The 18,024-nt window shown below is 38.8% G+C and overlaps 2 protein-coding genes across 2 annotated transcripts in view; one reads left to right on the top strand and one right to left on the bottom strand.

Annotated features, from left to right (window-relative positions):
• LOC139766615 (histone H4 transcription factor-like) overlaps positions 1–7,090 on the bottom strand; it is a 40,375-nt gene extending 33,285 nt beyond the window's left edge. The window contains exons 1-2 of the mRNA XM_071695477.1: positions 6,713–7,090; positions 932–1,122 (exon numbers count right to left, since the gene is read on the bottom strand). Coding sequence (XP_071551578.1) covers positions 932–1,117 — 186 coding nt within the window. The 5' untranslated portion in view covers positions 1,118–1,122; positions 6,713–7,090. The remainder of the gene's footprint in view (positions 1–931; positions 1,123–6,712) is intronic.
• An 8,696-nt stretch (positions 7,091–15,786) lies between these two features.
• The window catches only part of LOC139766870 (U-scoloptoxin(19)-Tl1a), a 6,225-nt gene continuing 3,987 nt past the window's right edge, over positions 15,787–18,024 (top strand). The window contains exon 1 of the mRNA XM_071695882.1: positions 15,787–15,923. The gene's annotated coding sequence lies outside the window, so the exon portion shown is untranslated. The remainder of the gene's footprint in view (positions 15,924–18,024) is intronic.

The following is an 18,024-nucleotide window of genomic DNA, read 5'->3' as shown; positions in this document are numbered from 1 at the left end:
GTACGAAATCCTTTTGTACACATTCTATCTAGTTAGACTTCGCAAAATACCTTCACATAAGAAGTTAAGCAGTTTTTTGCAGTCATTTGAAACAGTGATGTTACTTATTTGCACTGGAGAAAACAAGGGCGAATATTCTAATATAAATATGAGAAACCTCAAACAAGTTTGTGATATCAAAAAATGTATCCAGGTAGAGCTATATCTCACAAACAAAAATGACATATATTTTTGGATATATAATTTCTAGTGACTAAAAAAATTCAAAATTAGGTAAAAAGTTTATAATACAGATTTTATCATCACCACACTGCCCTGCACAGCATGAAAAGTTTAAGAGAATTAAGTGGCTTAAAGCTAACCCCTAAAACAGGAGACCACAATATGAAAAGACTTGGTGGACCATTCAAACAAAAAACAGCAGATCCCAAAAATACTACTAAAGTACTTGAACATTCAGAGCAGGAAACATGAACCATTAGTCTGAGACGCAGCTATACAATCTCTATCTTCTCTGGAACTTACTATCAAAATACAAAGAAAGGTGGGGGGAGAACTGCAAATCACAACAGCATCCTTTACTATTACTACCTTCATATGCAAGTTGTGATACATTTATCCTATCTGTGCTGCAGAAAAAAGTATCTAATTCTTTCAGTCATTATCAGTATCACTTATTTTTGGCATGGTTACCACAAGCTATGAATGATCTATGCCACTTTCTAAAAATAACTCTATCTGCCTAACTGGATGATGTTAGCACACAACAATAATCTAGTCGGGAGGTATTATGTGTTTTGTCTCGTTTCGAAGGTTCCCAATATATAATATGAATCTCAATACCTTATGTACCTACAACCCTACAGCATAAATAAGATCTTATCAATTAATCTAACTGGTTATGTAAAAATTCTAGGGAACATCTACTCACCTTTTGGTGACACAGTGGATCATTACTGGGATCATCACAAACTTCTTCTTGATTCTTTTCCTGAACACAGACATGAGAAATGCCAAAAGCATTTACAGCTGACTGAAGAGGATCCTTACAGCCTGTGCCCTGTGTACAACTCCACTCTATATCATCCATTTCATATCTCCTTTTCTTGCAAGTCATCTTCTCTACAAGATAAAGAAAAATCACTTGTTGCACCTGCAATGCAGAATATTTCTAATATTCTAAAGAATGAAATCAGTCTGATCAAAGAAATCCTTTTTTGAGAATATTTCTGATGAGTCAAGGCTACTAAGACCACAATGTTTTGTCAAAACTTTCTTTAACACTATAAATAGATATTTCCTTACACTCGTGGTTCATATACCACTGTCTCACAGAATGGCACATCCTGTGTTCCAGACACATCTAACTTCTCACAGTGCTAAACACCCCTTCATGTTTATTAGTACAACCCTTTGAATCAATAAATACTTCATTGTCCTTCATCCTTACTTGGGATTACATTTAGTCATTTCAGTATGTTACCTAATTACCCATTACATAATCTTACTCTGATACTTCTTCTCCTTATGCTCCATTCTTTGAGATTCCATCACCTTGTCCTAACTTTTGTAGGAATCTCAATGACTGCAGAAACCTTTCTAGTACTAAGTAAGCCTATAGATTCACAAATATTTGTAAAGTTTATCTACTGCTATATCTCGATGCCACAGCAAGTCTCCAATTACTAAAATTTTTTATTTATTTATTTATTTATTTTGCTTTGTCGCTGTCTCCCGCGTTAGCGAGGTAGCACAAGGAAACAGACGAAAGAATGGCCCAACCCACCCACATACACATGTATATACATACACGTCCACACACGCAAATATACATACCTATACATCTCAATGTACACATATATATACACACACAGACATATACATATATACACATGTACATAATTCATACTGTCTGCCTTTATTTTTTCCCATCGCCATCCCGCCACACATGGAATAACAACCCCCTTCCCCCTCATGTGAGCGAGGTAGCACTAGGAAAAGACACCAAAGGCCCCATTCGTTCACACTCAGTCTCTAGCTGTCCTGTAATAATGCACCGAAACCACTAAAATTTTATTTCTGCTTATTTTCCCTTGCACCTCCCATCAGTTATGTGAGGTAGGGTAAGGTTGGGGGTTGGGTATTATGTTAATTTAAGTGACAAATATAATCTAACATTTTGCTTAATATTAAGTTAAGAAGGCAATGGTTATGAGAACTCCCATGACCCAAGTGGACTCAATGCAATAAAAACATCTTTTCTCTCATTAGAATACTGTATTTGCATGAATTTTTCATACATGCATAGTAGTGTTTCAAAAACAGAATAAGAATTCCAGAGAGTAAACATGAAAGTTAGTAAGGTTATGGATACCTAGGAAAACATGGGGGTTAACAAAAACACAGGTGAAACAATTATCAAAAATCAAGAGAACCTATGAAAATTGCACCTAAACTGTCCTTAAAGGCAAAATTTATCTTAATTTTGATATAATATGAGGATATATTAATATCATGGTCACAATTTGCAAGCTACTGTGGTACACTGTGTCCATAGGAAAATTACAATGCTTGAAAACAGCTTGCAAATATCAACTGTAAGCATCACTTATTTTTCATTCTACGGGTAAATAAGGGAACCGTCAACTGATAGGTGTGGATATCGCATGAGGCGTTCATGGGTTCTGTTGATTTTTTACATGTATTGCACCCACCTACACACTTAGCTTGCCTCATATTTTCCATGATACTCTCACCTATACTACATATCTAATATCATACAAAAATATAAGTAGATCCAAATCACACAATGCCACACTCAGGCCATTCTTCAAATGCTGCACCATCATTTCAGAACAGATTCACTCAGTATCTAAAGAGATCTGTGCCATATGACTAAAGTACTACTTGACCACAAAAACTAATCGTCTTTGAGAAAAGGCAATAAATCCAGGGTAATTCATCAGATTACTCTTACATCTAAACTAGCTCTGAATGCCAGTACTAATCTATTTCTGCAATACCAAGGTATTGTTTGGAAAATACAATAAGAGTTGCTAAACATAATTTGGAATCATAGTATTTTTTATACCATCACATAAGGCATTAGAGGAAAGGGTTATGAATATCATTGAAAATGTGTAGTTAAACAGATGAACAGTCCAGATGCCAGTAATGCCACTGCCCCACCATACAAACAGCCATTCCATATCATCTCAAGCAAATCATTTTCATGGTGATACATTTGTATTATACATTTCAGCTACTAAGAAATATTAGATGAGGTTTTTGTAGGATGTCTCCATTTACTAAAAATGTTTTATCTACCTTTATATCATGATAATTAACCCTAAATTTCCCAGTATACATAACCCACAAAACTATCTTATACTGTACAATAAAATATAATGCTCTAAATCATGTTCCACAAAAATTACTATATTCTCTAAACACTGCATCAGCGGTGCAGAAAAAATTCACTCAATACTCAAAGTTAGTTTCAGAAGACGTATCAACTGATAAAGTTCTAAATCTAGCAACAATGTGGACATTACGGAAAAGTAATTTCAAAGTTTACTGAAGCATATGCTTTAGCTTTCGTATCCTTGTTCTGCTCTTCTCATACTACCATTATGGAAACATAGTTCTGTACATAAATGAGCTGAGCAAGGAGGGTTATGTAGGGGAGGGGAAAATGTGGAATTAAATGTCAGTACAGTGTATGATAAGAAAAATAACCATTCTAGGGAGCTAAAGGTGAAGTGTGTGGTCTAGTATTCATGACCTTCTCTTGTTTCCGAGACAACACCTTTGTTATAGTGTCCAATGGACGGTGTCAAGCAAGAGTAAACAAAGGTAAAGATGACTTAATTGGAGTTTTCCAAAAAAAAATATGTGCAGCTGAGAAAACAAAATATATTTTGGCAACTTTCAAGTAGAATACAACATCTTTAGTTCATGCTAATTTCTGTAACATAAATGGAATAATAAGTTGTTTTTAAAGGATGGAACATCCAGTAGGATTAAGAGTGTTTCTAAGGGAGAAAACAGGAGGCTACATTATATTAACGATTACTGACTGTACATTCATTCACATAAAATCTTCGTGAAATCTCCAAGACTGATCATGTATCCTGCAGCATTTCACCAAGAAACAAGTATGCAAAGGTTGTGATTACACTGTTTTTGAACTATTGCATTTATCTGAGGACCAGAAGGTTTTATATTATATATTTCATCCTTTTGGTGTGTGAGTATGCTGCTTTGTGCCAGACACAGAAAAGACACCTTATGGATTTCAAAATCAATTTACAAATGAGCATTGCCCTTCACAAATCATGGGTCCAGCAGATGTGTCAACATACATTTAACTGGTACTTTTTTACCTACATTTGGTTTGTAAATTAATTTTCAAAATCTTTAAAACATTTGAACAAAGAACCAAGTAGATGTATGCTGTCAGCCATCCACAATTCTTGTAGTATATGAAGGGCATCATACATAAGCACAGTGCCCAAAAAATTACTTTCAAAACACAATTAGGCAGCACTCTCATAAGAGTTACAGTTGAAGGATTTTGACAAAAGTGGTACCAATGGATTCCATACACTCCATACAAATGATAGAAGGTGATTCTACCACACAGCTTCTCTCTACTTCAAAGCCCTGGTCACTTTGTGGGGACAACCTTGGAGGAAGAGCTGCAGGTAAAATATATACATATATATAGGAGAAGAGGGAGACCAAATTGGAGGTGGAAAGATGGAGTGAAAAAGATTTTGTGTGATCAGGGCCTGAACATGCAGGAGGGTGAAAGGTGGGCAAGGAATAGAGTGAATTGGAGCGATGTGGTATACCGGGGTTGACGTGCTGTCAGTGGATTGAATCAAGGCATGTGAAGCGTCTGGGGTAAACCATGGAAAGCTGTGTAGGTATGTATATTTGCGTGTGTGGACGTATGTATATACATGTGTATGGGGGTGGGTTGGGCCATTTCTTTCGTCTGTTTCCTTGCGCTACCTCGCAAACGCGGGAGACAGCGGCAAAAAAAAAAAAAAAAAAATATAGGTATATATGTGAATATATGTGAATAAGAGCAAGGTTATTAGTTACAGTAAGGTTGAGGGACAAGTCAATTGGGAGGTAAGTTTGAATGGAGAAAAACTGGAGGAAGTGAAGTGTTTTAGATATCTGGGAGTGGATTTGGTAGCAGATGGAATCATGGAAGCGGAAGTGAGTCACAGAGTGGGAGAAGGGGCGAAAGTTCTGGGAGCGTTGAAGAATGTGTGGAAGGCAAGAACATTATCTCAGAAAGCAAAAATGGATATGTTTGAAGGAATAGTGGTTCCAACAATGGTTTATGGTTGCGAGGCATGGGCTATAGATAGGGTTGTGCAGAGGAGGGTGGATGTGTTGGAAATGAGATGTTTGAGGACAATATGTGGTGTGAGGTGGTATGATCGAGTAAGTAATGAAAGGGTAAGAGAGACGTGTGGTGATAAAAAGAGTGTGATTGAGAGAACAGAAGAGGGTGTATTGAAATTGTTTGCTCACATGGAGAGAATGCATGAGGAAAGATTGACAAAGAGGATATGTGTGTCGGAGGTGGAGAGAACGAGGAAAAGTGAGAGACCAAATTGGAGGTGGAAGGATGGAATGAAAATGATTTTGTGTGATCACGGCCTGAACATGCAGGAGGGTGAAAGGCATGCAAGGAATACAGTGAATTGGAACGATGTGGTATACCGGGGTCGACATGTTGTCAATGGATTGAACCAGGTCATGTGAAGTGTTTGGGGTAAACTATGAAAAGTTGTGTGGGGCCTGGATGTGGTAAGGGAGCTATGGTTTTGGTGCATTATACATGACAGCTAGAGACTGAGTGTGAACGAATGTGGCCTTTGTTGTCTTTTCCTAGTGCTACCTCGTGCACGCAGGGGTAGGGGGGTGTCATTTCATATGTGGTGGGGTGGTGACAGGAATGTTTATTAATAAAGGCAGCAAGTATGAATTATGTACATGTGTGTATGTCTGTGTATGTATATATATATATGTATACGTTGAAATTTATAGACATGTATATGTGCGTGTGTGGACATGTATGTATATTCATGTGTATGTGGGTGGGTTGGGTCATTCTTTCATCTGTTTCCTTACACTACCTCACTAACCTGGGACACAGTGACAAAGTTTAATAAATACAAAAATAATATATATATATATACATATATATATCAAAGTGTAAGGAATTCAATGGTGCCAATTTCTTTAAAATCTACCGCCTAGAACATGTGTGTCCTTTATGTGTGAAAATTACCCAAGAAAAATGAATAAACTAACTGGCAAAATAGCACAGTATTTGACACACCTCTGGCGACTACTCCACAAAAATAGTGTGTGCTTATTATCATACATACATTACCATCATAAAGTAAAATCCCCCATATGACAAGCTAACAGTCACATACCTGCAGACTTCCAGCTAATAACAGAATCTCTACCCGTTGTCTCAGAAGGTGCACCATAATTTGGAATTATATCTTTCCTCCCTACAATCGTCGTTACAACACTCCTACATCACATTCACCATCTAACAACATAAATGTACATAATAAGATAAAGAAAATTCTATCCTAAAAACAGGAACACTATATTTTTACATACCAAGTGACCAGGTTTTCTATGCAGTTAAAAACTTTTATTGAATACTTACCATACAGTACTTAGGAACTGAGAAGATACAACACAGCAGCAGCAACGGTAGACTTGCAAGATAATCTACATTCAAGTACCTGCAGATGGCACTCTTTAAATTCGTTGTATTGCTTGAAGCTCCCAGCTGATCGCCATTCCTTGTTCGAGTTCTCGACTTCCTTGCTTCTTGCTTCAACTTCAAATATCATGTGATGGAATGTACGAAAAACTTCACTTTTGTCAGGCTGACTTCCAACTATCATTCTATGACTCTTTTTTGGAAATTGATAGTGATTTTCTTTACTTTTCGTAAAGTACATGTGCTAAAAAGTTTTAACGCATTCGAATAAGACCCCATTCTTAAGGAAACTTGTAAATGATAAATATACGCATTTATATAAGCATAATTTTCAAAATAAAACAGTACTCATAACATTGAGATATAGAACGGCACATTTTTCATAATTCCTTCTAATGATACATATAGTTTGCTTGATACATTGTCATATTTGGAGGTGCAATCAATTGACTTTTTCACATACATATAATCGAAATAATTTCTAATGAGAGTACAGCTTGAAGATGAATTTTCACCAATTTTTAGGACATAGGGAAAAAAATATTGATTCTTGTGAACTTCAGAATAACGTATGGACTTGTGACGAGTTGGTTCAGAAATTTTTGATATGCAAATAAAGAAGTTTATTCTGTTACAAGCATGGAACAAACCACACACTGACTTATACAGAACTCACTCATATTTATCGATGAACGAAATTAATTATGTCGACCATGAAACAAGGAGAGCACAAAAGAGCCATCAGGAGAGTAGCGATGCAATCCCTGCATCGCTACAATGCCTTTCCGTCAACAGTTAAAGTAAAATTCCCAAGATGACGGTAGTACCGGTATTAACCAATATTTTTCACTGACATAGGTACAGGTGGCACATACTACCATGATTCATGTAAATCTACATAGATACCGAGAGTAACGTTGGTGTTGTGTAGAATCAGCATGCCTTTTAGCCACGAACCGCCTCCACATCAAGCAAAGCAATAAGATATTCATTATTATGTACGTCTAACAAATCTTATACGATTTCTGGCTTGATAGTAGGCTATAGCCCAGCCCGGTGAGCGCAAAAATGTTTTCATTTCATTTAATTTTCATTATTATAGAAATTTCATTCAAACCTGAGAAAAATAAAAACTAAACCGAAAATTTCCTATCTTCGGAGCGACCTATTCATCCCCGGGTAGCAGAGGTTTTGCTCTACATACAAAGTAAGTTGTGGCTGCCTTTCATCTTCAGGAGCTTCTTTAAGTATGTGTTGCAAATTATGGGTTTTCTTCTGTGTATCCACCACCAGCTGGGCATTTGTTTCATGTATCTTATGTTAATTCATGCAAAAAGTTTTCAATATTACCTATGTTCGTAAATGCTCTTAAACATGAAACAATGCCTTAGAATAGCTTAAGAATAGCTGGATCAGAAAAGCTTGACCTTGTACTGGTCATCAAGGATTCTGAACACAGACCTTTGTTTAAATAATCAGGAAGCATAAACAAAAAAGTTAACAAGCGATTTCCCGATTGGAAACAATAGGAAGAGAGGAAAGTGATTGGTTCTCAGTGAATGTAGGTTTGCGGCAGGGGTGTGTGATGTCTCCATGGTTGTTTAATTTGTTTATGGATGGGGTTGTTAGGGAGGTGAATGCAAGAGTTTTGGAAGGAGGGGCAAGTATGAAGTCTGTTGAGGATGAGAGAGCTTGGGAAGTGAGTCAGTTGTTGTTCGCTGATGATACAGCGCTGGTGGCTGATTCATGTGAGAAACTGCAGAAGCTGGTGACTGAGTTTGGTAAAGTGTGTGAAAGAAGAAAGTTAAGAGTAAATGTGAATAAGAGCAAGGTTATTAGGTACAGTAGGGTTGAGGGTCAAGTCAATTGGGAGGTGAGTTTGAATGGAGAAAAACTGGAGGAAGTGAAGTGTTTTAGATATCTGGGAGTGGATCTGGCAGCGGATGGAACCATGGAAGCGGAAGTGGATCATAGGGTGGGGGAGGGGGCGAAAATTCTGGGAGCCTTGAAGAATGTGTGGAAGTCGAGAACATTATCTCGGAAAGCGAAAATGGGTATGTTTGAAGGAATAGTGGTTCCAACAATGTTGTATGGTTGCGAGGCGTGGGCTATGGATAGAGTTGTGCGCAGGAGGATGGATGTGCTGGAAATGAGATGTTTGAGGACAATGTGTGGTGTGAGGTGGTTTAATCGAGTAAGTAACGTAAGGGTAAGAGAGATGTGTGGAAATAAAAAGAGCGTGGTTGAGAGAGCAGAAGAGGGTGTTTTGAAATGGTTTGGTCACATGGAGAGAATGAGTGAGGAAAGATTGACCAAGAGGATATATGTGTCGGAGGTGGAGGGAACAAGGAGAAGAGGGAGACCAAATTGGAGGTGGAAAGATGGAGTGAAAAAGATTTTGTGTGATCGGGGCCTGAACATGCAGGAGGGTGAAAGGAGGGCAAGGAACAGAGTGAATTGGAGCGATGTGGTATACCGGGGTTGACGTGCTGTCAGTGGATTGAATCGGGGCATGTGAAGCGTCTGGGGTAAACCATGGAAAGCTGTGTAGGTATGTATATTTGCGTGTGTGGACGTATGTATATACATGTGTATGGGGGTGGGTTGGGCCATTTCTTTCGTCTGTTTCCTTGCGCTACCTCGCAAACGCGGGAGACAGCGGCAAAAAAAAAAAAAAATATATATATATATATATATATATATATATATATATATATATATATATATATATATATATATATGTATATATATATATATATATATATATATATATATATATATATATATATATATATATATATATATATATATATATATATTGGGTCAGCCAGTAAGCTACCGAGATTGGTCGCATTCTAGCCAGTGAATTCCTGGGATAGAAACAAGTACCTATTGTTAATACATGAAGTAAATACGTCATTATTATTAAAATTAATTAGTTACGTCATTATTATCATAAAAAATCAATCACATTAATATCACCAGGAGTCAAACACCATTTTCACGATGATATATTTGTGTGAAAATACAGCTAAACGCAAAGCAGGAAATTAATTATCAGAGGGACGACAAGGGAACACGCATTAGACAAGAGCCATCAAGGCGTCTAGCCTTGTAAAGAAGAGTAAACAATCAGAATATAAATGATCGAAATACAGTCTAGTCACCTCCAGTTTTTAACGAAATATAAAATCATATAATCAACTGTTAATTATATGTTTGTATATTTATCAAGTTTGCCTTATACACATCGTATGTCCAATTTTCTCTCTATAGCCGTCTGTTCCATCCACCCATTCATCTCTACCTCTACAGTACCTGCATCCATCCATCCATCCACCTAGCATACTTCAGACCAGCCCAGCACTCACTCTGCATTATGTATTCGCCTCACATTCCCTACATCTACCCCAGATCTCCATAAAACATAAACAGTTGTATTGTTTACAAAACAAACAACTACCTCGGACGCAGGAAGGTATTGCGTAAGCCACACGAATGACACGGCTTATTAGCACTACTTACAATCGTTTTTCGTTTTAACTTTTCATTTCCATGACTGTCTCTTGAAATTTCGTGTTCCTAGAATCGTTGTTTCGCTTATTCCGTTCGTCTGCTGCTCTGCTGTAAAGGCAATTCCTTTCATCTGCTTTAATGACCCTGGCAGTTGGTAGGCCTTTATCCCCCCCCCCCCCCCCTCCAAAAAAAAAAGTCGGGAAGGTCATTCTGAGTTTGAGTTAGAAGGACTTTCTATCAAAGTGACTTGTCATACAGACCATCTGAATGAGGTATTACGGCTGCTAATGAGAGCTTGAGTAGGAAATGGAGAGAGAGAGAGAGAGAGGTCATTAATACACCATTTGGAATGCGAAATATGACCTCCGGCCAGAAGAGCTTTGCAGGGTTGTGAGGGCGCTGTTCTACGGGTCTACCGAGGCAGCCAGAGCTCCTCGTGATGTGGGATGCTGGCAAGGTCTTCCGAGCAACACTGCAGACGTCAATATATCTTTATCATCTGTCATTTCCCAGCTTTTCTGTCTTTCGTCGTGCCTGTCGATCTTTATTTTCAGACACTGACGACCTTTTACAGGACAATTAGAATTGGATCCCAGAGATCTGGTTGACTTTAGGAGACCTCTGTTGGCAAAAAGACCTCCAACTTCCGTCCTGCAGGAAGACACTACTGAAAGTGTGAGCAACTGTAAGAATAGCAAGTGGAAAAATAGATATAAGATGCTGTAAACAATGAACTCGTTAATCTTTTTTACAAGTTCTTCATGTAGATATAAACCACTTCTCTTTAAACTCTTCATAAAGCGACGAAGGGAATTTCGCTTTCCATAAAAGCAAACAAACCAAATTGTAAGTTTATTATATACCATATAATGTTGGTGAGAAGTCATGCACCATGTTAACCTATTGCCCCATGAAAATCATGAATCAAGTAACCGACTATGAAATGATAACCTTACATCATGTGACTCATTCTGACATGACAATCATGCAACATGTTACCTATTTAAACCCATGCAAAATCATGCAGTTATGAAATATTTTGACCTCGCTAAAAAAAAATTATAACACGATTTTTGACTTAAAAAATCTGTTATTAAAAGAAGATTTATACTTAACTGAACGAGACCAGAAAAAAGAAAAAAGATATGTAAATAAATCATGCATTCCGTTGGGAAATACAGAAAATAATTGATAAACATGAAGCAAGCAGAGAATACAGTTTGTGGTACTGTATTACGATGATGAAGATAGAAATGATGGGAAATGAGGGGCAACAGGTATGATGATATATAAAGAGGGCAATAAAAAGGCATGGCTATAATACCAACAGTAGTGACTGGATGTAAGAGGCAATAACAGTGCTGTTTTATGAAGGAAAACAGGTGTGATGATATCTAAATGGCAATGAAGGTGATGAGTTATAAGGAACAATAGATATGATGGTATTTAACAGACAATGAAGGGATTGTGGTACATGGGGCAATGGTTGTGGTTTATAAGGGGGCAATAGGGAAGCTGGGTTTCAAAATACAGTGGTGATGGAATATGAGGCAATGATTATCATTGGGGAAGTCACATTATGAGGTCAAAGGTTAATTATCTTCACTATCAAATTTGATAAAATAGCCTTTCTTTACTTATGGGATAGGCTTTTAGTTCCTATAATCAGATTGTATGTGGTTTATGCCAACATTGTCGCATTAAATGTGATTAGGCTTCCATTCACATGAAATACGAATCTGATCATAAGTTACGATGAATATGGTTTATACTCAATACATAAAGTGTATATAGTTTTGGCCTACGCACTCAGCGGTTTTAACTTGTACAGCCTTTAGCCAAACTCTATAAGTTTTGGCTTCTATTCATCAAAATGGAAAGTTTTGACATTGTCACTGGCTGACGTTTTCACACTACCACGGTTTTTAACATTTCCACATTGAAAATGGATTACCTTGTACAGTTATGTTTAGCATAGTTTTAACTTCCAGTGATACTGGTTTTAAACATCTATATCTACAGCCAACCTGACTAAAAATATATCAGAGAATGATTTTCACCCTCTATAATCACACAGAAAGTACAATTTCGTCCATTTATTCCCCCACCCTTGTACAAGGGATTTCCCAACTGAAACAGTATTCTCCCAACATTGCTTCTCGCTCCTGTACTTAAGTACTGTGAAATTCCCATCTCAAGGGACCTCGTCTATAAACAATATCAAGCTAGTTCAAGGGACCTTGTATATAGCAATGCCAGAGATGGTCAAAACGATCGAGTCTGACTGACAGGTATATACTACTATCGCTAGCAATTTGTAATTATTACAATCACCTGATTTTTTTCTGAATTGCTGTAAAAATTTTACAAATGAAAATCAACTCGTTATCTATTGAACCTCTTCATATACAAAACTGGGCAGCGGATGGAACCATGGAAGCGGAAGTGAATTATAGGGTGGGGGAGGGGGCGAAAATCCTGGGAGCCTTGAAGAATGTGTGGAAGTCGAGAACATTATCTCGGAAAGCAAAAATGGGTATGTTTGAAGGAATAGTGGTTCCAACAATGTTGTATGGTTGCGAGGCGTGGGCTATGGATAGAGTTGTGCGCAGGAGGGTGGATGTGCTGGAAATGAGATGTTTGAGGACAATGTGTGGTGTGAGGTGGTTTGATCGAATAAGTAATGTAAGGGTAAGAGAGATGTGTGGAGATAAAAAGAGCGTGGTTGAGAGAGCAGAAGAGGGTGTTTTGAAATGGTTTGGGCACATGGAGAGAATGAGTGAGGAAAGATTGACCAAGAGGATATATGTGTCGGAGGTGGAGGGAACGAGGAGAAGTAGGAGACCAAATTGGAGGTGGAAAGATGGAGTGAAAAAGATTTTGAGTGATCGGGGCCTGAACATGCAGGAGGGTGAAAGGCGGGCAAGGAATAGAGTGAACTGGATCGATGTGGTATACCGGGGTTGACGTGCTGTCAGTGGATTGAATCAGGGCATTTGAAGCGTCTGGGGTAAACCATGGAAAGTTGTGTGGGGCCTGGATGTGGAAAGGGAGCTGTGGTTTCGGGCATTATTGCATGACAGCTAGAGACTGAGTGTGAACGAATGGGGCCTTTGTTGTCTTTTCCTAGCGCTACCTCGCACACATGAGGGGGGAGGGGGATGGTATTCCATGTGTGGCGAGGTGGCGATGGGAATGAATAAAGGCAGACAGTGTGAATTGTGTGCATGGGTATATATGTATGTGTCTGTGTGTGTATATATATGTGTACATTGAGATGTATAGGTATGTATATTTGCGTGTGTGGACGTGTATGTATATACATGTGTATGGGGGTGGGTTGGGCCATTTCTTTCGTCTGTTTCCTTGCGCTACCTCGCAAACGCGGGAGACAGCGACAAAGCAAAATAATTATATAAGTACAAAACTGGGAGTCCAATTTCAGCCTGTACTAATCCTATCTAACTTAGATCAAGATATTATTACTTATACTAGTTGGACGTTTTAACTTCTAGGGGATATAGCTTCGAGGACGGAGTTCTCGTACAGTACAGCACAGGAAACTGTAGCTCCAGTTGACACATTGCCGCTAGGGGTGGACCAGCGACAGATTACCACCACAGACTGTTATCCAATCCTTAGCATGACACGTTAGGCTGGCATACACTGTTTCCCACCCTGTTTATTACACTCTCCACAATACTTGTCATGGATTCTCTGGCCCTTACCCATACACTACAACCTCCTCCGGCACTCTTCATTGGGGTTTCCCAAGCCATACCAAGCAATGGAGTATGAGGATGGTGGCAATGGTGTTAAGGTCGGAGTTTCCCGCCATGACGGCCTAACAAGCGTCCCTGAACTTCCTTGACGTCATGACTAGCGGGAATACCTAACCGTCTGTTTACCCATTCTCCTCTTGAGTTGTGCGTCTCCGACTGACCTGTTGCCCTTCCCTTTAGCCTCTCACTCTATTGCTCCAATATGTAAGGCATTTACTTTCTGACACATATTTCTCTTTTCCAATTTACCAAGATTCAAACTCTTCAATTGTATGAAATATCAAATGTCTTTAATGTTTACTGAACACTGTCTTCTGGGAATTCGAGCGTCGCGACATGTTTTAAACTTATATTCAAATATTGCGAGGCAGTGTGCCGAGTTCCCGGAACCTCATAGGAAACCTATGCAAACAATCTTGGTGACATAAGGAAATACTTTAGGCTGCGAAAGATGGAGTTCTCTAGTCGATTGTTGTTTAATAAAGTTATCGAAGTTACAGTCTGAAAACAGTTAACATTAAGTAGCCAGTTCATTAAGATCTTATATGATCTTATTTACATGATGTTACGAACATCAAGGGCTCTAAGAAAGATGTAGCCATAATATCAAATAAGTTTAATCGTCTCAAGCAAACACCGAAGTAACACTGGTAAATACAATACCAAGTAATACATGAAAATGTTATGCGAGTAACCCTGGTAGACAGTGTCAACTAACACATGTATCGACAGTGCCAAGTAACACGTCTGACCACAGCTTTAAGCTTAGGTCATTGACATGGAAAGTGTCAAGAAAAACACAAGGCTACAATACCAAGGAACTCACATGGTTGCAGTCCCATGTAATGTGTAGATGTCCTATGTAACACTGCTAAGCAACACTTCCATCGACAACCCTAATTTTCACAATAGCTTGAATTGTAAGTAGCATACGTGACCGCAGTGCAGAGACAGTACCTCCCCACTCTGCGTTCCTCTCCAAAAATGTTACACTTCAACTTAGAAGCCTTGGTATCTGGATTTGCAGTAACCAGAAAGTTAATGCCGCTGAATTACAATCACTAATTTCCTTGAAACACCAGATGTTCCCCTCCGTCCGTCAGTGCCGTGCTACACTCGTAGTTACATTTCGCAATACAAGAAGCTAGTTACTAGCATCACATGTGGTCATCATTCATCACAGCGCTTAGTAACAGAGGAACATTCAGTTGCGCCCAACCACGGAAACTTTCACCTTGACCCGGAGACACAGCCAAGTGGCTTCCCTCTCTTACAACATCTGCCTGTCATTCGACCCTGGCTAACCGTTGTGCTGCCGCAGCGGCCGCAGCCACCCGCAGCGAGATCTACAACATTAGGGTTCCGATGGGGAAAAACAGAGAATAGGAGGAAAAGGGCAGGAGAGGATAGACGAGAGGAAAAAGTAAGAAAATAAAGTGAAGGAAAAAAGAGTGAATGTGTATGTCTGTAATACTATATATTCACGCACAAAAAACAGCAGCAAAACATCGACCCACAACACTGCTGGACTGAGACAACAAGGATATTTACAGTTTCTACTTCAAAACAAGTTTCGTGTCCAGTTGGGATTTGACGTGCAACGTTCATCCAACATGATTTTTTTTCTTTCCACTGACGTTGAGGATGACTCGATTTCACTGTGATGACGTCACAGAGCCGTACGTAAACAATGGTTTCCTAGAAGCAGTTGTAGGAGTGCTAGTGACATCTGGCATCTTTCCCACAAATATATATAAATCCCCTCCTTGCGCTGCGTTATAACACAGAAGCCAACAACGCGCCAGGTACTTCGGCTGGAGAACTTCACGAGACAAATTCAACGCTGTTTTAAGGTAAGAGGAACGTCGATGGGTATCGAGTGACAATTTACGACTACAAACATCCATTTAACTCAGGGTCTGTGAGGAGGAGGCTTCGTCACCATATTTTCTGATATTAACCATCATGTCATATAAGAATGATTTTATTTGTAATTATTTTGCCGAATGTTAGGTTCCGTTAGGTCAAACTGTTTTGCCAACTGGTTATTTTCAACATGGTTTCTTTTACCTTGCTCTACTGATAGGTTATAATGTGCTAGGGCTGAGATATGGGCCGATGCTCCCTGGTTGGGAGTTGAGGTTTATTGGTTTGAGCTTTCTTCGTATTCCCGGTTGACTTATTGCAATCAAAATTGATATTTTCACTCATAATTGATATTTGTTTGAATCTAGATATGTTAATATTTCATCCACAGAAAAAGAACGACGAATCCAGAAATAAAGCGAAAATAAACTAAACTATTCAGAATAATCATATATAACCAACCGGTACCGACCAGATGGCAAAGTAACCGGTCATATTTAGAAATGGTACTTTATCTAGTGCATTTCTAGATGTGGGTAGAATCGCTCTAAAGTATGGTAGCAACTAAGTCTGTATATCTATTTATAATCATTTCCTTCTTATTATCATTATTCATTCGTAGTATTAGGGAAAGGCAAGGTGTATCATTGTGTTGCTAACAGAGTAGCATATTCTTGGCTCTTGGTGTTAAGAAGTTTTATCTACGTATCTTAAAAGTGACACTATACTAATAGGAAAGCCGACAGTAGGTTGATTACCTGCTGCAGTTTAAGAGTCAGCAACATCAGGACTACGAGGAATGCTGACTAGAACTTGATCAACATGGCTAATTAACTAATTGCTTAAGTAAGGCTGTATGCGCGAGACAAAGATGTTCAGTATTCGTTGTCTAAAGTTAGGTCATGAATTCTGTGGTTCTAATCATATTTTGTTTGGCCTATGTAGGATGTGGAATGTTTGATGAGTATATCCTTATTTCTGAACGAATGCATTTCTAATATTTGCCAGCAGATAGTTGGTCTCCTTAACAATTCTCTTAAGGTGGTACTTTTGGCAGGTTTGGGATGGATATTAATTCCCAAGTCTCTCTCATATTTATGCAACTTATTTTCTGCTGGATATTTCCATCGAGACCTTTTTTCCTTGTGACCCATCCTCATTATCTGATATTTACTGAGTTTGAATTTCATCAACTATGTATCAAACCAACTTTGGAATATGTCCATTGTCCCTTGTATGTTGATGCAATCTTCCAAGCCTTTCACTGAACCCCGTGACCTTTCCGTCACTTGAAAACAAATTCATGAAGGAATCCATACCTTCAGGTGAGTCATTCACATAAATGGACATGAGTGATTGACCCTGAACAGAACCCCCACATCACTCAGCTGGTGACCTTAACCCATTTTGTCCTTTGTTCCCTTCAGCCAAGATAATCTTCCATCCATAGAGGAAGTCTCCTCCTTATTCCTGCCCTGTGATCCGACGTCTCAATCAGCCTCCCCTGCACCACAATGCCAACTGTTTTGTGGCAGTCCACAGACAAACACCCCCACTCAGCCTTCCCTTCTGTCTAGCCCCGAGTTCATTCATGGAAATCTGAGAGGTTCGTTTCTCATGCCCTTAACCTGAAACAATATAGTCTACCACTTAGGTAGTTTATCTGCAGAGTCATCCATTTACTTTCTAATGAACATTCCCAGTACCCTGCACACCACACTCATCTTCCAGACTTGTCTGTCTGTAGTGCACCTCCTCTTCGTGGCCTTCCTTCTTATAGGTAGGTATGACGTTTGCCTTTTCCACGTTCTTGGCACTGTGGCTGTCTCCAGCGACATCTTGAACAGTATTTCAACAAGTTCGTCGTGTGAATCTGTACGCATCTTCAACACATATGGTGAATTTTCAGGGCCCATGATCATTGTACAGAGAAAGACCTTTTAGTATTGATAATATCCTTTCTTTTTGGTATCTAAGTGATTTCTAAATCTTCTAACCCATTCCATTTGTGTTAGGGAGAGTGTCTTACGATGTGAAACACTTTTGGACCTGTTATTATGTTTGTCACATCCTTAAATCTTTCTCAAC

Source organism: Panulirus ornatus, chromosome 58 (assembly GCF_036320965.1).
Source record: "Panulirus ornatus isolate Po-2019 chromosome 58, ASM3632096v1, whole genome shotgun sequence".
Classification (NCBI taxonomy): domain Eukaryota; kingdom Metazoa; phylum Arthropoda; class Malacostraca; order Decapoda; family Palinuridae; genus Panulirus; species Panulirus ornatus.
Note: the sequence above shows the minus strand (reverse complement) of the source record. Positions and strands in the feature narration are given on the sequence as shown.